The sequence below is a fragment of the Apostichopus japonicus genome, chromosome 19 (assembly GCF_037975245.1).
Source record: "Apostichopus japonicus isolate 1M-3 chromosome 19, ASM3797524v1, whole genome shotgun sequence".
NCBI classification, from domain to species: domain Eukaryota; kingdom Metazoa; phylum Echinodermata; class Holothuroidea; order Aspidochirotida; family Stichopodidae; genus Apostichopus; species Apostichopus japonicus.
Window position 1 is genome coordinate 27,019,544 of NC_092579.1, and position 18,194 is coordinate 27,037,737.

The 18,194-nt window shown below is 38.1% G+C and overlaps 1 protein-coding gene and 1 long non-coding RNA gene across 2 annotated transcripts in view; one reads left to right on the plus strand and one right to left on the minus strand.

Annotated features, from left to right (window-relative positions):
- The window catches only part of LOC139959459 (TBC1 domain family member 16-like), a 33,191-nt gene extending 23,066 nt beyond the window's left edge, over positions 1-10,125 (plus strand). The window contains exons 6-10 of the mRNA XM_071957095.1: positions 505-691; positions 2,012-2,106; positions 3,090-3,240; positions 3,743-3,820; positions 6,929-10,125. Coding sequence (XP_071813196.1) covers positions 505-691; positions 2,012-2,106; positions 3,090-3,240; positions 3,743-3,820; positions 6,929-7,093 — 676 coding nt within the window. The 3' untranslated portion in view covers positions 7,094-10,125. The remainder of the gene's footprint in view (positions 1-504; positions 692-2,011; positions 2,107-3,089; positions 3,241-3,742; positions 3,821-6,928) is intronic.
- A 3,789-nt stretch (positions 10,126-13,914) lies between these two features.
- On the minus strand, positions 13,915-15,603 carry LOC139959876 (uncharacterized). Its single transcript, XR_011790250.1, has 3 exons — positions 15,570-15,603; positions 14,258-14,329; positions 13,915-14,077 (listed from the first exon to the last, which is right to left on the minus strand). It is a non-coding gene; the product is annotated as an uncharacterized lncRNA (long non-coding RNA).
- Positions 15,604-18,194: the final 2,591 nt, after the last annotated feature.

The window sequence follows — 18,194 nt, forward strand, 5'->3', positions numbered from 1 at the left end:
CTTAATACTGTATAATGTTTAAAATCATGCTTCCACTAACGAAAATATTATGTATATAAAAGCACATGAAGAAGGGAAAACTGACAGGAGAAATCATATACAATGGAAAAGAGCAAAGCAAATTTCTTTGCCCTTTTTTCATTGAAAATAATATTCCTACGAAAATATTGCTATTTGATACAATTTCTAAATATATAGAAACCATTACCAGCTAAGCAGATATGCCAGATATATCACACTTCAAGGATAAATGAAAAAGAATGTTATAAGAAGGATAGCTGAGCTTTTAAAAATGAAAGCATGATTACAGTATCTATTATCAAAGTTATCATTTTTTTTTTGTAATTTTTCTTTATGATCCAAGAATGTGTTGCATTTTTTTCTTTGTCGCATCCTGTTAACAAGGAAGACTTAGCAAATAAGAAAATTCGAATAATTGCTTTTCAAAATCAGTTTTGTTTTGATGAATAGAAAAATAAACTAAAAATCTTCTTTCTTTTCCAGTAACATCTTGTTGAATTATGCAGTCTACAACCCCCAGCAGGGCTACAATCAGGGGATGTCTGATCTGTTGGCGCCGATCATGGTGGAGCTGCAGAACGAGTGTGAGGCCTTCTGGTGTTTCGCCAGCTTAATGGAGAGTGTCATCTTTGTCTCGTCACCGAAAGATGAAGACATGGAGAGACAATTGGTGAGAGTTTGTTTCCCATCCACTATTTTAACTCCACTCTCTTTGATTCTGTCGATTTGATTCCTGAATTGATCTCACCCACTCACCTTCCCACCAGGCTCACTCGGGTAGTTGGCGTAATGTTACCGTACAAATGATGCGAGGTAGTGGCTCCTCAAGAGAAATAACCGGTTTACTTCACGAATAGACCACACAGCTTCATCCTATGCCCTTAACTGTTGTGCAAAAGGGGGCACATCCATACTTACCTGTTGCTATGTAGTAGATTTTATTATTAGTTTTGTCATGTCGCCGGTATATTACACCAGTGCCCTTTGGTTTACTATAGCCTTGTTTCACATTTGAGAACAAAATGGGGATCAGGATCCTGCCTTCTCTCGCGGAGGTAATAAAGCTGACCACGGATATATCCATAACTGAGAACAAAAGAGTGTTAACGCAAGCATGAAAAGGGCTCGATGAGTGTTTACAAATCAAGTAGCTGCTTTATGGTGCATCAGCGCGGCCCGCCATGGTCCCCCGCCAGTCTGTGTTTATGCGAAAGTGTCAACGCAGACGAGGGATAACAGGAGATCTGGGTTCACGTGATGCCTGTGCATTCTCACTTACAATCTTGATCACCATTGGGGGATCCTCACTAAACATAGATCATGTACCTAGGCCATTACCAGAATGAATCTGCCAGCCCTACTTCATAGCATGAAGGGTGACTCTCTGTGACAAAAGTAAAAAAAAAAAAATCAAAATTCCATAAATATACATTTCCCTGATGACCATCAGAGAAATTGTTGATATTATTTCACACACCTGTTGTAGGTCAATGAAAGCATTTCATTCAAACCTTATCTCATTGGTTTTTGTCTTCTATTCCCACTGAAATTACTACATAGTGTTTCAAGTCCTACAGATTTCTTTACCTCATTACTGGAGATATTTCTATCACATTTTGAATCTGTTTTGTTAGTGTGACTCATGTATGAATCATACTTCATTTACCCAGCTGCTGAGGTCCTTGACCTGAAACTTGCATCACGTTTTCAGAATGACACTGTAAAAGAATATCAAAATGTATGTTTGTTTATACTGTGTTAATGTAGAAGGAGAGGGTGTTGGTGGTTATCGAGGAGTGAGTCATGGGTAGGGGGTGATGGGCAGGGGGGGAGGGGGAGGGAGTCATTGCTAATAAATTTACAAACCATTTTTTTTTTTACATATTTATATTACTGTGTAGTTGATACTTCAACGATATAGTTGTAAGCTATCTGCATAAATCAACAATGAATTTAATGTAATTTAATTTTTTCTGCTTGTTTACTGAAGTCCTTCTTACGAGAACTAACTCGAGTAATGTTGCCAGGATTCTGGAAACACTTGCAGAACATTGAAAATTCCATGGAACTTCTCTTTTGTCACAGGTGAGACAATACAGTATGTTTTGATTTATGTTCAAGTAAATCATGGTAAACATATCTATAGAAGTTATCAGTTATCACTTGTGTAATAGCATAAACATGTGTACTAGTAATCACTTGGATAATGACAATCGCTTGTATAGTAGTAATGACTTTGTACTCTAGTATTACTTGTACACTAGTAACTACTTGTATTATAGTAATCACTTGGGTAATGACAATCACTGGGATGTAGTAATGACTTTGTAGTCTAGTATTACTTGTACACTAGTAACTACTTGTATTATTGTAATCACTTGGGTAATGACAATCACTTGTATAGTAGTAATGACTTTGTATTCTAGTATTACTTGTACACTAGTAACTACTTGTATACTAGTAATCATTTGGGTAATGACAAACACTGGTATGGTAGTAATGACTTTGTATTCTAGTATAACTTGTACACTAGTTACTACTTGTATACTAGTAATCACTCGGGTAATGACAATCGCTTGTACAGTAGTATAGACTTTGTATTCTAATATTACTTGTACACTAGTGACTACTTGTATACTAGTAATCATTTGTTTAGTAGCATGTACATGTACAGTAGTAAATAATCTCCGATGATGAGTTTTCAAACAGATTAAACTTCTTATAAGAATAACCGACGTGAACGTTGATTGTATCAACAGCAATTATTTGTGTAGTAGCCACTACTATGTATGCCAGTAATCAATTGTATCAAATGTACACTTAAATTCGCTTGTAGATTTTTTCCTGATAAAGAATGTTTAATCTGACATTCACATTTCAATCCTTAAGAAAGAACTTATCACCTCGGGTTCTCTATCCTTGTCATAGACGTGTCTAGTATTTCACTTACTCCTTAACAACAAAAAAAGAGGAAAACAAAAGGTATTTTGCCCCAATTAACTGGATTTGAATTTTAAATAGGGCTCTAAATCAATACATTCCCTACGGCTTTTCCCCGGCTCGTTCAGGTGGATACTTCTCTGTTTCAAGAGGGAATTTCCAGAAGCGGATGCATTGAGAATCTGGGAGGCCTGCTGGGCGCACTATCAGACGGATTACTTTCATCTCTTTGTATGTCTTGCTATCATAGCACTGTACGGTGAAGACGTGGTTCAACAGGTATGCTGTCTCTCTGAGCGTTGCTTTGAAATAATGATGAGAATTAGCTTTTGATTGAAATTATTTGAATGCGTAGTTAAGAACGGTCTGGTTGCTTCCTTCCTCGTTAGGGCAAGATGACCTGCTTTTCGGTACATTGAAAGGAGAGCAAACAGTAGGGTTGCCCTCGATGCATTTAATTGTATTAAATCCCCCGGAGCAGAAAGACATTACGCAGGTGGACTGTAAAACTCAAACTTAGGATAAAGCGACTCAAAAATGGAAGTTTTTTTTTATCATAGTCAGGGTGTATGGACCATATATAATTAGGGTTATCATTAGCTTGTACAGTGTACCTTTTGTATGACTTTTCATGTTCTTATGAAGAATTTGATGAAGATTAGTGCATCATGTTTGTATATCCCATTCATCAGAGTTCCCCCTGGAAGATGTATTTATTTAACTTGATCTTATTTAACTTTCATTTTATCTTTGTTTTTTTCCTCCCTCCCCTTTTGAACAGAAACTTCCATCAGACGATATGCTGCTTCACTTCAGTAATCTAGCCATGCAGATGAACGCCGACCTGGTTCTCAGGAAGGTATGATTGTCAACACCACCCACCGCCCTTCTTATGCCTTTTCCAGAATTCGTCTCATTACACATCCCCTTAACTGCTTATGATACACCTTTCCTGATATCATTACCCCTTTCTGATTATGGTTAAACTTTTGGTTTCGATGATAATCGTAACCTTGTGTGTGTGTGTGAGTGGGTTTGTGACGCCGAGCTTGTAAACACGATATCTCAAGAAGGGAAGTTCATACAAATTTCTTATTTGGTGTGTAGAAGTACCACATTGAGTACAAGAAGCCCATTGTTTTATGTGGAGGTCAAAGGTCATTACAAAGGGGTTACCAGGGGTGAAATTGTAAAAACCTTGTAAACACGATATCTCAATAGGAAGCTTGGGCAGATCTCATATTTGGTATGAAGGTGTATAGCAATAAATTAAAGAAGCCTATTGATTTTGGTGGAGGTCAGAGGTCATTTGGGGACAACAGGTCAAATCGTGAAAGCCTTGTAAACAAGATATTGGACGGATCTCATATTTGGTTTTTAGATGTACCATATCAAATTTAAAGAGTCTATTATTGCTGTTGGTGGGGGTCAAAGGTCATTTGAAGTCAACGAATGCGAAACATTTACTTCACTGCCCCCTTACCTGTCTCTTAACACACCTTACTATACATAATATTGCAAGGGAAACTTGGACAGCTCGCATATTTGCTATGTAATTGTGACACATTGAGTACAAGAAGCCTAATGAGTTCACTGGGGTCAAATTATGAAAACCATGCTTAGTTTCAAAATATTTCAGCAAGGACAAATGTCATATTTTTTAGTTTGTTGATGTATCTATCACATTTAGTACAATAAGCCTGTTGTTGAGGTCAATGGTCATTTCAGGACAGCCTGTGTCATTGTGAATTTATTGTTTGTTACATCACACTGCTTTCAACTTTTTCGAACTTTCGACCCAAATATGAGTAAATAATACCCATGCATTGAAGTAAATCCTGAAGCCCACCAAATGAACATCTTTTGTTACAAAATGCTCAAAAGTGCACAGTTTACTCTTGCTAATATAATGGAGTAATGTATATGTGTGTGTGTGCGGGGGGGGGGGGAGTTGAAGGAGGTGGTCTGGGAGGTGGTAGGTGGAGGGGGAGGGGAAGAGTGACTTGGAAGTTATTATGTGTTAGTTTGGTCAAAAAAGTTTATGGTGAATTCTGTTGTCATGAGATTATTTTCATTGGAAAATTTTGTATCGGGACAGGATAAGGGTGGTGATTGAACTAGAGAAAAGTCCTGTCACTGAACAGATTTGGCATGAAAAAGATCCAAGCTCATGTTCAAAATATCCTTTATTAAACCTTAAATATATTAGAAGCAAATGTAATCCTTCTCTAACAACTATCTGCATCTAAGGAATGGTTAGAATTACTTAATTCACCTGCTATGGAATGGTTTGTTCTAAATAAAACAATAAAAAATATATGTATTGAATTTTTAAAACATTTTGTTTGATGAGTTTTCTGCAAGCTGCTAAGCAAGGTAGGATATATTTTGATGAAAAGAAGGCAGTAGTTGGTATTGAACCAGGGACCTTCTGCTGCCAAAACTTTTTCTCTACCACTAGACCATTAGGTGGGAGAAAGCTTTTGCTTGATTTTGAAATATTTAAAGATCCAGTTGTTTGGACTTGGTTTTTTATAAAACATTTTCTCCACTGATCCTTGTCAGGGCTTGGGAACCTTGTCAGGGGGGCCGGCCAACTCCCTTGGCCGCTTGGGAACCTTGTCAGGGGGGAGGGGTGCCGGCCAATTCCCTTGGCCGCTTGGGAACCTTGTCAGGGGGGAGGGGTGCCGGCCAATTCCCTTGGCCGCTTGGGAACCTTGTCAGGGGGGGAGGGGTGCCAGTGAAGTGAAGTCCTTTTGCAGCGATAACTCACCCTGGACTTGAACCAAGCCAATCAGAAATGTCTAATCGCCTACGGAACAACCGATTACACCATTTTGGTTCCCAATGAATGTAAACACGATATCTCAAGAAGGGAAAATTGGACCAATTTTATAATTGGTGTGTAGGAATACCACATTGAGTAGAAGTTGTTTATTGTTTAACGTGGAGGTTAAAGGGCATCTGAGGTCACCAGATGTCAAACACTGAAAACCTTGTAAACACCATATCACAAGTTAGGAAGCATGGAGATTTTTATAAGTGGCATGCGGATGTGTTATATTGAATAGAAAAATTCGATTGCTCTTGGTAGAGGTCAAAGGTCATCTGGGTCACCAGCAGTCAAATCTGGAAACCATTTAAACATGATACCGTATCTCATGGTAGAAATCAGGACATTTATATTATAAAAGCTGTTTCTGGTTCAGCAGAAGCCTATTGCAATGAAGTAATCAAAACTACAATGCATTTTTGCAGTCTGGTTCCTATTGTAAAAACCCCTTTCCTAATACTGTAATACTTTATCCCATTCCTGGCATGATTACCTCTTTCCTCTAATTTCATTGCAAGTTTCCTTGCCCCCATTTCTACTCACGGCTGCTTTATATTTTCTGTAATATATATCTGAGTATCTGGTATATCACCTTTCCTGCCATCATACTCCGTTATCTTCTACTTGTTAATTTAATTCTCACCTGGAACGATTTTTGCCTCCTTTGATGTTGCAATAGCATTTTCAGACACATCTCTTTCAGTCACGATAGCCACACAGATGTACAATTTGTACTCTTAAGCGAGATGTCGATCCTGTCGAGTACGTTCTTTAGATATGCTATCATAATAAATATACTCAGCAACTTTATATTTGGATGCCATTTGCTTCAAGTAGTGGTGATTTAATCTCACCCCCCCCCCTGCCATCTACTTTCTACACCCCTCTGCAAAATTTCAAATAACCTCTGATCTCATGTGAAATGGCAATGACACATGGTCATAACCACACTAATATGTATCTGTTAAATTTAAACATGTCGGCCACTCTTGTTTTTAACTTGCATTTTGTCTTCAAATATGTACAATGCTGAGCAGACCAATCTTTTCAAGATGAAGAACTATGTTAAAGAACATGTGAAGTGTAAGAAAACATCACCAAGATTTGTGTTTCCTTTGTTAATTCAATCCCCAGGCAAGAGCTATGCTGCACAGCTTCCGAACGCTTCCCAGTATTCCCTGCACCCTAGACGACCTCTGCCGGACATGTGGCACCGGAATGTGGGACAGCGGGCACTCTCCAGTGGTGGAGTGCGTGGGTACCCATGCAGAAGGGAACCGTTGTATTCACATCCGGTGAGGAAGAGTTCACACCATGAAGTTTGTGAGTTGTTTTCAAGTTTGATACAGCTGGCTTTATGATTAGTTTGCAAGAATTTGGTGAGAGAGTGGAGGAACTTGAACTTGAACTAATTTACAAATCACTTATTTATATAAGGATGTTCATGAATGTTTATAGTTGGGTGCAGACTTTTTAAACATTTGCTGCTGCGGGAAAAAAATGTGCAAAAAAGTTGTTACAAGGACATTTGATGGATTCTCATCAATTTAGGAACATCAACAGTAGTAGGTCTCTTGAGGGAGTACCTTTTTTCAGAGGGAGGGCAAGATGTATTCGGTTTTGTACCAACATAAATTAAGTTATTTTAAAGCCTTACTCTTTGTTTTCATCATATTTTTAATTATCTGGCAAAGTTAATGATTTTGGGCTTCCATTTATGTCGGTTTGTTGCTGTTTCTTTTTGTGAAAAGAACGCAAAACATTCTTCTGAAATATGTGTAGAAACCAACAGTCCGAGCATGCCCGGCAGTATGAACAAAATGTAATGACAGAGGTGGTAAATATTAGTGTTTTTTTTTTATTATTGAAAGAACTTTTAATTGATTAATGTAATGGCCACTCAGTATCAACATTATCAGAAATTGTGATATTTTAAGTCATGGAATCATATATTCCTTCATGTAAATAATTATTTGTCAAAAGTGAACAAGTATCTGAAGTATTATTTTCACTGTAGCAACTCAAAGGGGATAGGCCCTACAGGTGATATCCTATCATTGCAACTCTAAAATATATATGCCAGATCGGGTTTGGTAGCAATCTTGGTCCGTCCCTGAAACAATGATCTGCTACCGTGTCACTTGTAATATTATTTTAATTTCGAATGGATTGTAAATAAAGAAAAAAAGTGTCATGTTAACTTTGTGGGTAAAAAAGTTTGACAGAGTCATACATGAATATCTTTCTAGTTTGAATATGTTTATCAGATAAGGGGAACTGTTCAATCTGTCAGTACAAGTGCTTTAAAGTATGATATTGGAGGACAGTATATAGTGGTGTCAGCATTACAAAATTGTCTCAACTGGCATATAATGTATAAAATATTAAATAATGTAAATAATACCAATTTATTTCATTTTCACAATTCTGCAGTGAAAAATTATTTTGTGTTAGGGCTTCAAGGAGCCTTCTTGTATGTTATTTATTGTAAGCAAAAGGGGAACAACTGCTATAGTGATCATCCATATAATTTATTTCTTAATTTTCATTAATTAATCTTTCAGTACTGAACTACCTTCTTATGCATAAATATGCATAACCTCATCTTTTAAGTAATATTTTCAGTAGTTACTGTATTTATGACAACTCTTCTCTTTACAAATCATTAAAAATGTTTTGAATTTAGTATGATCAGATGTGTGCAATTTATCAGAATGGTTATTCAATTAGTTGCGATTTTGTTGTTGGTAGCTTACGTTAAGGGTGCTAAGATCCATAGATTACCGTGTCATAAGATTATATCGAATACAAAACACAATTTTGAACAATGGAATCAAACCGTTCTTTGACATTGCACTAATATGTCTTCATTCAGTGATAGCATACTCAGTGATTGCATATTATTGCATATTCAGTGATTGATCACTAATAAGATACCCTGGAACTCTGAACATACTTGGTTGAGTTTGTATTTCACAGATCTATTCATGTTAATATGTTCTGTCTTTTGTGTATTTATCGACCACTAGTATTGCAATGTATCATAATGATGGTATTTACTATTTATATCTTGTCTTGTCCACTTCTAATGCGACCATGACCTACCTGTATGTTATATTTAAACAACGTATGTGTCATAATGTGTGTATTTCTTAAACATTCCTTTTTCATTTCATTTCAACAGTTATGTTAATTTACATTATAGACTTGCACATCTGTCTATTGTGTAGTCATATCTAAATTCTTCACATTAAGAAATGTAGTGTTTAGTTATACTTATGTCAATACAATGTGGCTAATGTGAAGTAATTTAAGTGAATCCCACTATTATTAGAAAAGTTATGTGCTTAACATTCTTGAAAATGAATGTTTTTGAGGAGTCACTCATAGCGGAATATCGTAGACTGCAACCAACATAGTTTTGTATTACAACTATCCCAAGTATTTTCAATGTGCTTTTTTTTACCCTTGGCTAGTTTCATCAAGTGTCTTTGTAAGTCTCTTTGACTGACTGCACAAAATACACAAGTTATTGCTACTCTTTGTTACTATACTTCATGCTACTCTTAATGCTGAAGAGCATAATTTCGATTAGATTCCTTTATTCTCTCATATATTAGTACTGAATCCATTTGTTATTACCGAAGTTGATGTTCTAATTTTAAACTTCATGCTCCTAAATTTGCAACCACCATGTATTAAAGAGGTCTCTGTTATATACAGATCATATCAGGTTGTGTGCACCCTACTCAGGCTCAACCTCAGAACCTAATCATGCCACCTGTATCAACGAAAATACTAATGCTAATCTACTGCTTGACTTGATCTCTGCTCTATTAACAGTCACAGGGCCTCATACTTGGCATTGCCATAGCACGGTTTTACTTTCAGTTTATTATATCCCTTGTTGCGAAAATAAAGAAAACTTTATTTCAAAAATTGATTTATTAGGTATTTAAGTTAGTTGAACCTATATAAAAGTTAAATAGCATATAATATTATTTTCTCCTATGTTATTTATTATTGTTTGTTGTTTAATATTATCTTCACACTTTGAGAATGTTAACTTGACATGAGCCGCAATCCATTACCACACTAATGCTAATGGTCATGTACTACGCATTTCAGTTCATATCGTCGCAATATGCTTAGCTGTTACATACTTTTTGGTTCATTGCAATCCAATGACTAATGTACTAAATTAATTCAAAAAATATTAAAAAGTCTCTGATAAGGTCATTGTTTATGTATCGTATGTGTATTACTTCAAATGCCTGCCTACAAATGAAAGATTATAAGAATTAATTGCTGGTGGTGAAATATAAAAGAAAGATCAGATTCAAGGAAAATATTTCATTCTTTCTTTACAAGTCTCTAGTATGGAAAGAGTATGGAACTCACACCATTTTTATTTAGTTCGCCACAAACCCTCTTCTATTTTCTGATATTTTCTGTAATTTTCTGTATTTTTAATAGTTTGAGACAAACTGACCCTCATGCCTTTAGCTGAGTTCCTTTCTGTCAACGAAACAAATAAAAGCGATGTATTATGTATAAATTGAATCGCCAACATCTTTCACCCATAAATTAAAATTGCTGGCATATGGCATCTTTATTTATTGCACATAAAACTGAAATACATTTAATTCAAAATATTCAACAGATATCTTATCCTCGCTTACTCAGATACTTGATAGTCTTGTAATAGTTGTTCAATAGTTGTTCAAACTTCAACAACATGCCTCAAAACAAAACACTCACTGAAACATTGAATTCAATCTTCCTCGATGCCTGGAAGTAATGGCCAGAACCAACAAAGGAAAACTTTTGGGAACTGCAGTAACTGCAACTCGGCAACTGCAGTAACTCAAACTTAGGACCCCAAAATACTTGTACAAACAAAACCTGCAAAGAAAATCATTCCATAATTCATGTTCTATTCTCATATCAGCAACATTTTCCACTATTGCTTCATAAACCTCTTCCGGGATTGACAACTCCGGGATTAAAAATTTACCCAGGGAATGTCACTGGATTTATGTACTGTCCAGGGAATAAATTAAAGTTACTGTCTGGCCTTCCAGTTGTAGAAACAAGCTTGCAGGTAAGCTGTAATTCTCTACAGTAACAAACCATAAGTTCATTCATCACTCCAGATAAAGGCAACCCTCATCATTAAATCATGTCATAGCCTGTTATTCACATAGCAAACATTTTCAGTTTTATGTGCATTGGGCTTTCTTGCTAAGACAACAGAGGTTTCTGCATGAGGTGTACTAAACTTAGACATTTGACCATCAGCCTTGAAACAGACTTAGAACCACCAAAACAATAATGACCAGCCCTCAAAATCCCTCTTTCGTATTAACGTACAGAGAAGTGACTAACCCTTGATGTCACTGTATCATAAAGAATATGGTCAACTTACATTATTTGCCTTTTAATGCTCTCTATTCTTCCATGTACTTGCGCAGAATTTCAACTTAATATATGTAGTGTTTCAGCTTCTCACATACCTGACATCAGTTCGCACTGTACTGCTTTGAAAATGTCACAGCAAACTACTATCTAGTGCCCTTCTATCTTGCCCCCCCCCCCTGCTCCTCACTCTTGCCGGAGCCCAAAGGCAAACAATAACCACAGATAATAAGCAAAAAGTATCTGGCCTCTGGATAACCCCTCAACTTCTTAGCTTACTACAGGCCATTTGTTGTGAAATTGTTTGACTTATTACAAGCCTTCTCGGATGCATGGGACCTCACATGAACCTGTGACTAGTACTTTAGTTTCCCCTTTAGCCATACAAAGCAAGTAATCCAGCCTTACAAGAGAACACATTATCAATGACAGTCTCAGCATAAATTTGAATGGCATTCTAGTAACACCGTTCATATGTATGTACCAGCCTTTGGACTTTTGTATAGATTATATTGCCATTGAAATGTCAGAGGAACTATTGACACTTTTCGAGACAGAGATCTAAACAGGTGCTCAGCCACAAGAGTTGTACAGTTTTATGGTTCACAATGTGAATACAAGGCTTTACTGAATTGTCAACATTTACAAAAGGAATGCATATATGCCCGCCCCTCTGAGGTTCTGACTATAAATTATTTACCTAGGATTGGATACTACAAGATGACCATGTACAGAGAATGGAGATATGTAACGATATATCCTTAATATATATCGTTACTATATATCCGATATTATGTCGTTACGATATATCGTTACGATATATCGTTATGATATATATAAACGATAAATGGTAAAAAATATATACAATTAAATACACTACAAAAGAAAGCAAATATATATCTATCTATGAGGTGATAGCTGAAAGAATAGGAATGTCTGCTAATTACCCTTATTAACATTACAAATTACAAACAAAGATATACTTACTATAGAGATCATTGTACGACACATTACCTACAAAATCATATAAAACACTACAAACCTCCAGATGTATCATATGAAATAGCTCTGAAACTAAACGCTATCATCCATATCTCCTATTGTGTAATGCAAAAGCAGTATAGACACGTAATAGGAATAATCACATACAGTGGCGTAGGAAGGTACTTTTGAGTGGGGGGGCTGAAGACTGATGGCCGGCCTGGGGGAGGGGTCTAAGGGGAGGGGTCTAAGGGGAGGGGGTGTCCACCTCCCCTTTGGAATTTTTTTGCATTTCCAGGTGGCCTCAGATGCAATTTGGTGCAATATAGCACACTTCAACACCCACTCCATTTTGTAAAGAATTTTGCATTTTCACCTGGCCTTAGATGCAATTTGGTGCTTCAAATGAGTTTTTTTTCTCATTTGGAAATGAAAAAGGGGTTTTCTGACTTGCGGAGCGGGGGGCGGAACGATACTTCCGCCCCCCCATATTTTTCACTGGGGGGCTGGCGCCCCGCCAGCCCCCCCGGTTCCTACGCCCTTGATCACATAGCTTGGCAAGATTGGAGACTTTGAAGAGAAACAATTACAACAATTTCAAATGACTTTGGTTTGGAAGCAGATCATTAATATAAATTTGGGGAATTAGTAAGAAACCATGGTGATTGTTGCATTCTTATACTGCAATTAAAAATGCAACTCAACAGCTTCTTGAAATAAAGTATTGGAAATTAGCACATGTTAGGAATTGGTGCACCATTAAAATTCACTCCAATCCAAGAGCAGGGATAGTCGAACCTGTTTGGATCCTGTAAGGGGTGATATTTGAAAGTGTAAGCAAGCCACACACACAATCAATCCATGTATCATTGAACATATGGCTGTTAATGTGGTTGTAAGGTGTTACTGCGATATGCTGTTTAACATACTACAAGCTACAAATCAAAGCAGGTCTACCAACACAAGGGCTAAAATACTGAAATCTACATACTGACAGGGGAGAGCCACTTAGGGCCCCCTCCCACCCCAACTATGATATATATATAAATGATGACAATGAAGTCATATGAGTGATGGCTAAATACAGTTCAAAACTAATAGCAGCTTTTTTAGTGTGATTTGGCAATTTTACAAATCCTACCATTTATAATTCAAAAAAAAAAAAAGGTCACCCTTTGTAGAATTCTCACAAAATTACTGTTTTTAATGACCAAGTAATTAAAAATTTGGTTCAATATATCAACATTTAGTCACTTTTCATAGTAGTGGTTACACATTTCAAACCAAAATTGGAAAATTGCAAAAGATTTTGATACACCTTACTATTTGACTTTGTTGTATTCCCCCCCCCCCCCATTTGTATTCTACATGAGAACTGAGCTGAAGCTTAGAATTATCTTAATTTCAATAGGGGAATATTATTTGTGAGCTTTAATATTTACAGATGATAATGGAGATTTCCGCATGCATTTAAAACAAGTCACATGATTCCAATTGAACAGACTGGGCTTTCACTCCACTTGACAGATTTAGAGTGGCCTTCACCACATTAGCAAGTAATGCATGAGTATCAATTAATAAACAAAGACATCTGATCACCATCCTCTGAGTGTATTGCAACTAAGTCAATTCCACCAGCTCTGCATGTGTCAACTGGTGATGTCGGGGATGGTGAGAGAGGACAAAGTGAAGCATCTTTGTTTACTTACTTTCCAACTTCAAATCCTCACATGGTCCACGGTCCACTGTTGCCAACAGCTCAGCAGTGGCTTCTATATCAGTGCTTTATCTTGCAAGAGCAATAACTTTCTGCTTAAGGAAAAGCCACTGTTCCAGTAGCTTTGGTTATTCCTCTGGAAACAATAACCTGATGTCTTGTTCAATCTGCAAGCAAGAAATTTCCAGGATTTACTTTACATGTCAAGAACTGATCACAATGAATTTTCTTTAGCATTTTATTGTTATACAGGAGCAAGAATGCAATGTTTTTTATCCTCGCTGCAAGGAATCCTGTATTGGTTCTTTCATCCAAAAAAGCTTCCTGAAAATAATAATGAAATGTACCTGGTACTAATATGGTCCACATTATGTAGCACTATCCAGTCGGAGACTTCAAATGTCATTTCCCAAGTTAAGCTGAAGGTTGAAAATTGCTATGAGTTTTCATAAGTATCTTTCAAGACATCTTTACTATCAAGAATACTCTCACAAATTATGAAATACCACAAGAGTATGTGGCAGTAATTTTAGTTTGAACTAGCAACACTACGCATGTGACCTTTAACCTCTTTTTCTGCTAAATTCAAGGGCATAAAGAGAGTGGCGGAGCTAGGGGTATTGGTCGGGGGGAGGGGGGCAAGAATGGTCTGTAGGGGCAATTTCGACACTATCTAAGCAGAGCGCCACCACAGGTTGGCGCGGAGCGTACAGAAATTTTTTGAATAAACATACTCCCTAGATCGCCGGAAATGACCCTTTCCGGGCCTTGCTAATTTGCAGATAAACGAAGAATAAACAGCTGTTAGAGCATTTTGTCAGAAAATTACACCAACAAAATGTGTCAAATGTCAATAGGTACAGTAGATGAGAGCGCAATAAAAAATTCATTAATCGCGAATAAGTAAAAAGTGGTAAAAATCTGAATAGGGCACCAGCAGTCCATTTGAGTCCGTCGGGGGGGGGGGAGGGCATCGCCCCCCCTGACTGTATGGATGCTCCGCCACTGCATGAAGAGGAAGAATTGCAGGGGGGGGGGGCAAACACATTACCAAGGTTTCTGCCTACTGTGAAGTTGGGGGAGGGGGATGAAATGTTTTCTATGGCAATGTCCATTGCCAAGTAATGTATTGTCCCAACATTTAAAGTGAGAAAAAAAGTTCTCCTCTTGCTTTGGAAAGATCACAGTACCTATAATTTAAATTTTGACTGGCTCTGCGCATTAGACAAACCATTTCTCCTCCTACCCATGCTAATATCTCTGCAATTAATGTTGAACTAAGATACTGCAGAACAACTGTTTCGAAGCATGGTTTCAAAATTTACAATAATGTCCCTATCACAGCAAGTGCCATAGCCACAAAACCGCCGGGGGGGTTCTCCAACAGAAATTTCCTTCGAAATTATATGGTTTCTGTGGCCATTTCCAATATCAAATCATACATGTTCCAGGATAGTTATCAAATAAACATGTTTTTTGTGCAAGCATAATGTCATATCACAACTAATGTTTTACTGTTTGATTTTCCAGGGGAGGGGAGTGCCGTTATTGCCCCTTCCTTGCAGAGGCTCAAGGTCTGAGGGTCAACAAATATCAAATTTTGGCTGGGAGCTTTATTATCTGCAATAAGATTCAGACCAGTTTATTGAAATAAATTACATAAACTGTTGGTGTATGTGGATCTTTAAGGCTTTCACACGAATACCAATTGCATATTTTCTTTTAGTGACCGTAGGTGGAGTCCGTCTGTGATGGTAGATGTAGGGATACAAAATATAACAAGTGCATTAGATATTTGCCTAAATTGCCTTATTAAATGAGTGATTATTTAAAGGCCCTTTTCTCTCACCCCAAATCTGCCATTAAACCTGCAATAACCAGTCAGCTCAAATTTTATGTCTGTGTTAATAACAACAATAGACTAATCAGGGGCGTATCCAGGATTTTCCAATAGGGGGGGGGGGCGTCAGGCATGAATGATCGCCGTCCTGGGGGATGGGTCTAAGGGGAGGGGTGGACAATTTTTGCTTTCGAAGAAGGGCTGAAATGCAAAATGGTGCCATATGTGATCCATTTTTCGACCTTAATAATAAGCAACAGGCGCGGCGGAACGGAAAAATTATTGGGGGGGCTAATGTGTGGAGACTATCTAAGCGGAGCGCCACCATCGGTTGGCGCGGAGCGTACAAGATAATTTTCGGTTTTTTCAAACCCCCAGATGGCCGGAAACGGCACTTCCCGAGTGTTTTATGCTGCGAATACCTAGCCCTAAAATATGGGTCTCAAGCCTGCAATTTCTCAGATTGCACGTAAAAGTCTGTAAAAACATTGTAATTTGTATGGTGTTTTAAGAGAGTAGCTATTACTCGTAGTGTACTCGCAAAGACGTTTTTGAGTGTAGTAAGGGCAGTGGCGGAGCTAGGGGTATTGGTCAGGGGGGGGGGCAAGAATGGTCTGTAGGGGCGCTTTCGACACTATCTAAGCGGAGCGCCACCACAGGTTGGCGCGGAACGTACAGAAAATTTTTGAGTAAAGTTACTCCCTAGATTGCAGGAAATGACCCTTTCCGGGCCTTGCTAATTTGCAGATAAACGGAGAACAAATAGGTGTCGTCGCCATTTTGTCGGAAAATTACACCAACAGAATATGACAAATGTCAATAGGTATATGAGAGCGCAATAAAATAGTCAATAATCGCGAATAAGTAAAAAGTAGTGAAAAGCTGAAAAGGGCGCCAGCAGTCCATTTGAGTCCGTCAGGGGGGGGGGGGATCCGCCCCCTGACTGTATATATGGACGCTCCGCCACTAAGTAAGGGGATGTTGGAGAACTGGCTGAAATGAGGCAAGTCATTGGCCTAAGACGAAGTTGTGTTACGCTTACCGGTACTCACACTAACTGCTTCCACTTTTCACGGGGCGTGAAGACGCGGTTGGGGTGACAATGTGGTCTATAGCCAGAGGACGGGCCGAGGGACCAGGGTCCCCCAGCAATTACTAAAATTATTACACCTATATAGTATACGTGTGCATCGGACAGATCGACAAGTATGCATTGAAAAATGGGCAGATGCACGTTTCGGAGCCTTGGTAAATATTGCGGGCTTATCATGCATTTGCCCCCTCAATTGTTTCATTGGGGGGGCTGAGCCCCCCCCCCCCCCAAGCCCCCCCGGTTCCGCCGCCACTGATAAGCAACATTTCCAGTAAAAATGGACACAAAATGCACAATTTAGTATGGCTGGCATGTCACTTAGTGTTTATAGTGATAATACAAACACAAATACCATCTATGTTTCTAAAACTATTATGCCGCCGAACTTCGCCAGAACCTTTTTTTGGCAAACAAAAAATAAAGCATACGGGAGGGGGGGGGGGGGTTGAGTGATCACCGACATCTCACATAAAGGTCGTCATCAATTTTTTTTTTTTTTTTTGCTAAACTTTTTTTTTTGTGGTGACGGCCAATAGGGGGGGGCGCGCCTGTTGCGCCCCCCCCTGGATACGCCCCTGCTAATGCAGAATTTAATAACCTGAGCTATGAAATTCTCTTGCAGAGAAGATCAAAAATGTCTCTAAAGGATCTCAGCTATCTGCTATATTGGTCACAACTCCCAAATATAATATGATATGAACTAGAGTAGTTTCCAACACCATGAAATTGAACTGCTGGGGTTAGCCCCACTTAGTATTTGTGTAAACAATTTCAACAACGTGTGTCTTTATATATTTAGACTGAAAAGCAATACCTGGTGTTCAATGATGGTTGATACTGAGCACGTCAGTGCACTGTCTATTATTGTGCCAACTTTGGGGCCCATGCAGCAGATCTTTAAGGTGATGTTTACGATTGATCCCCAGCTTAAGATCAGATCTCTGACAAAGGAGCAGACTCCCCCCCCCCCCCCCCCCCGCGTGAACCATAGGGTATTAACATTGGATCTTTTGACATACTGAGATCCCTCAAGAGATCAAGAAACAGGAATTTATCAACTATCATGTCAACAGAACAGCTACTGTATGTCCTTGAATCTTTGGCTAATAATTTGTTGTATGCTCACCACTCAACATTGTTTACACTTTAAAATCTTATCTCAAGCGCCGGACTGATCTGCCGTTTATCCTGGTCGCTCTATTAGGGGCTTTGATCTGGATCTAAGTTGCATAATTTACACTGGTAATACATCAGGATCTGATATCCTGAAGGATCACTGACCACTGATTTCCTAGTCTCAATTAAACCAAACTAGCTCTTAAAATATCTCATTCAACTGTAGGGGTGATTT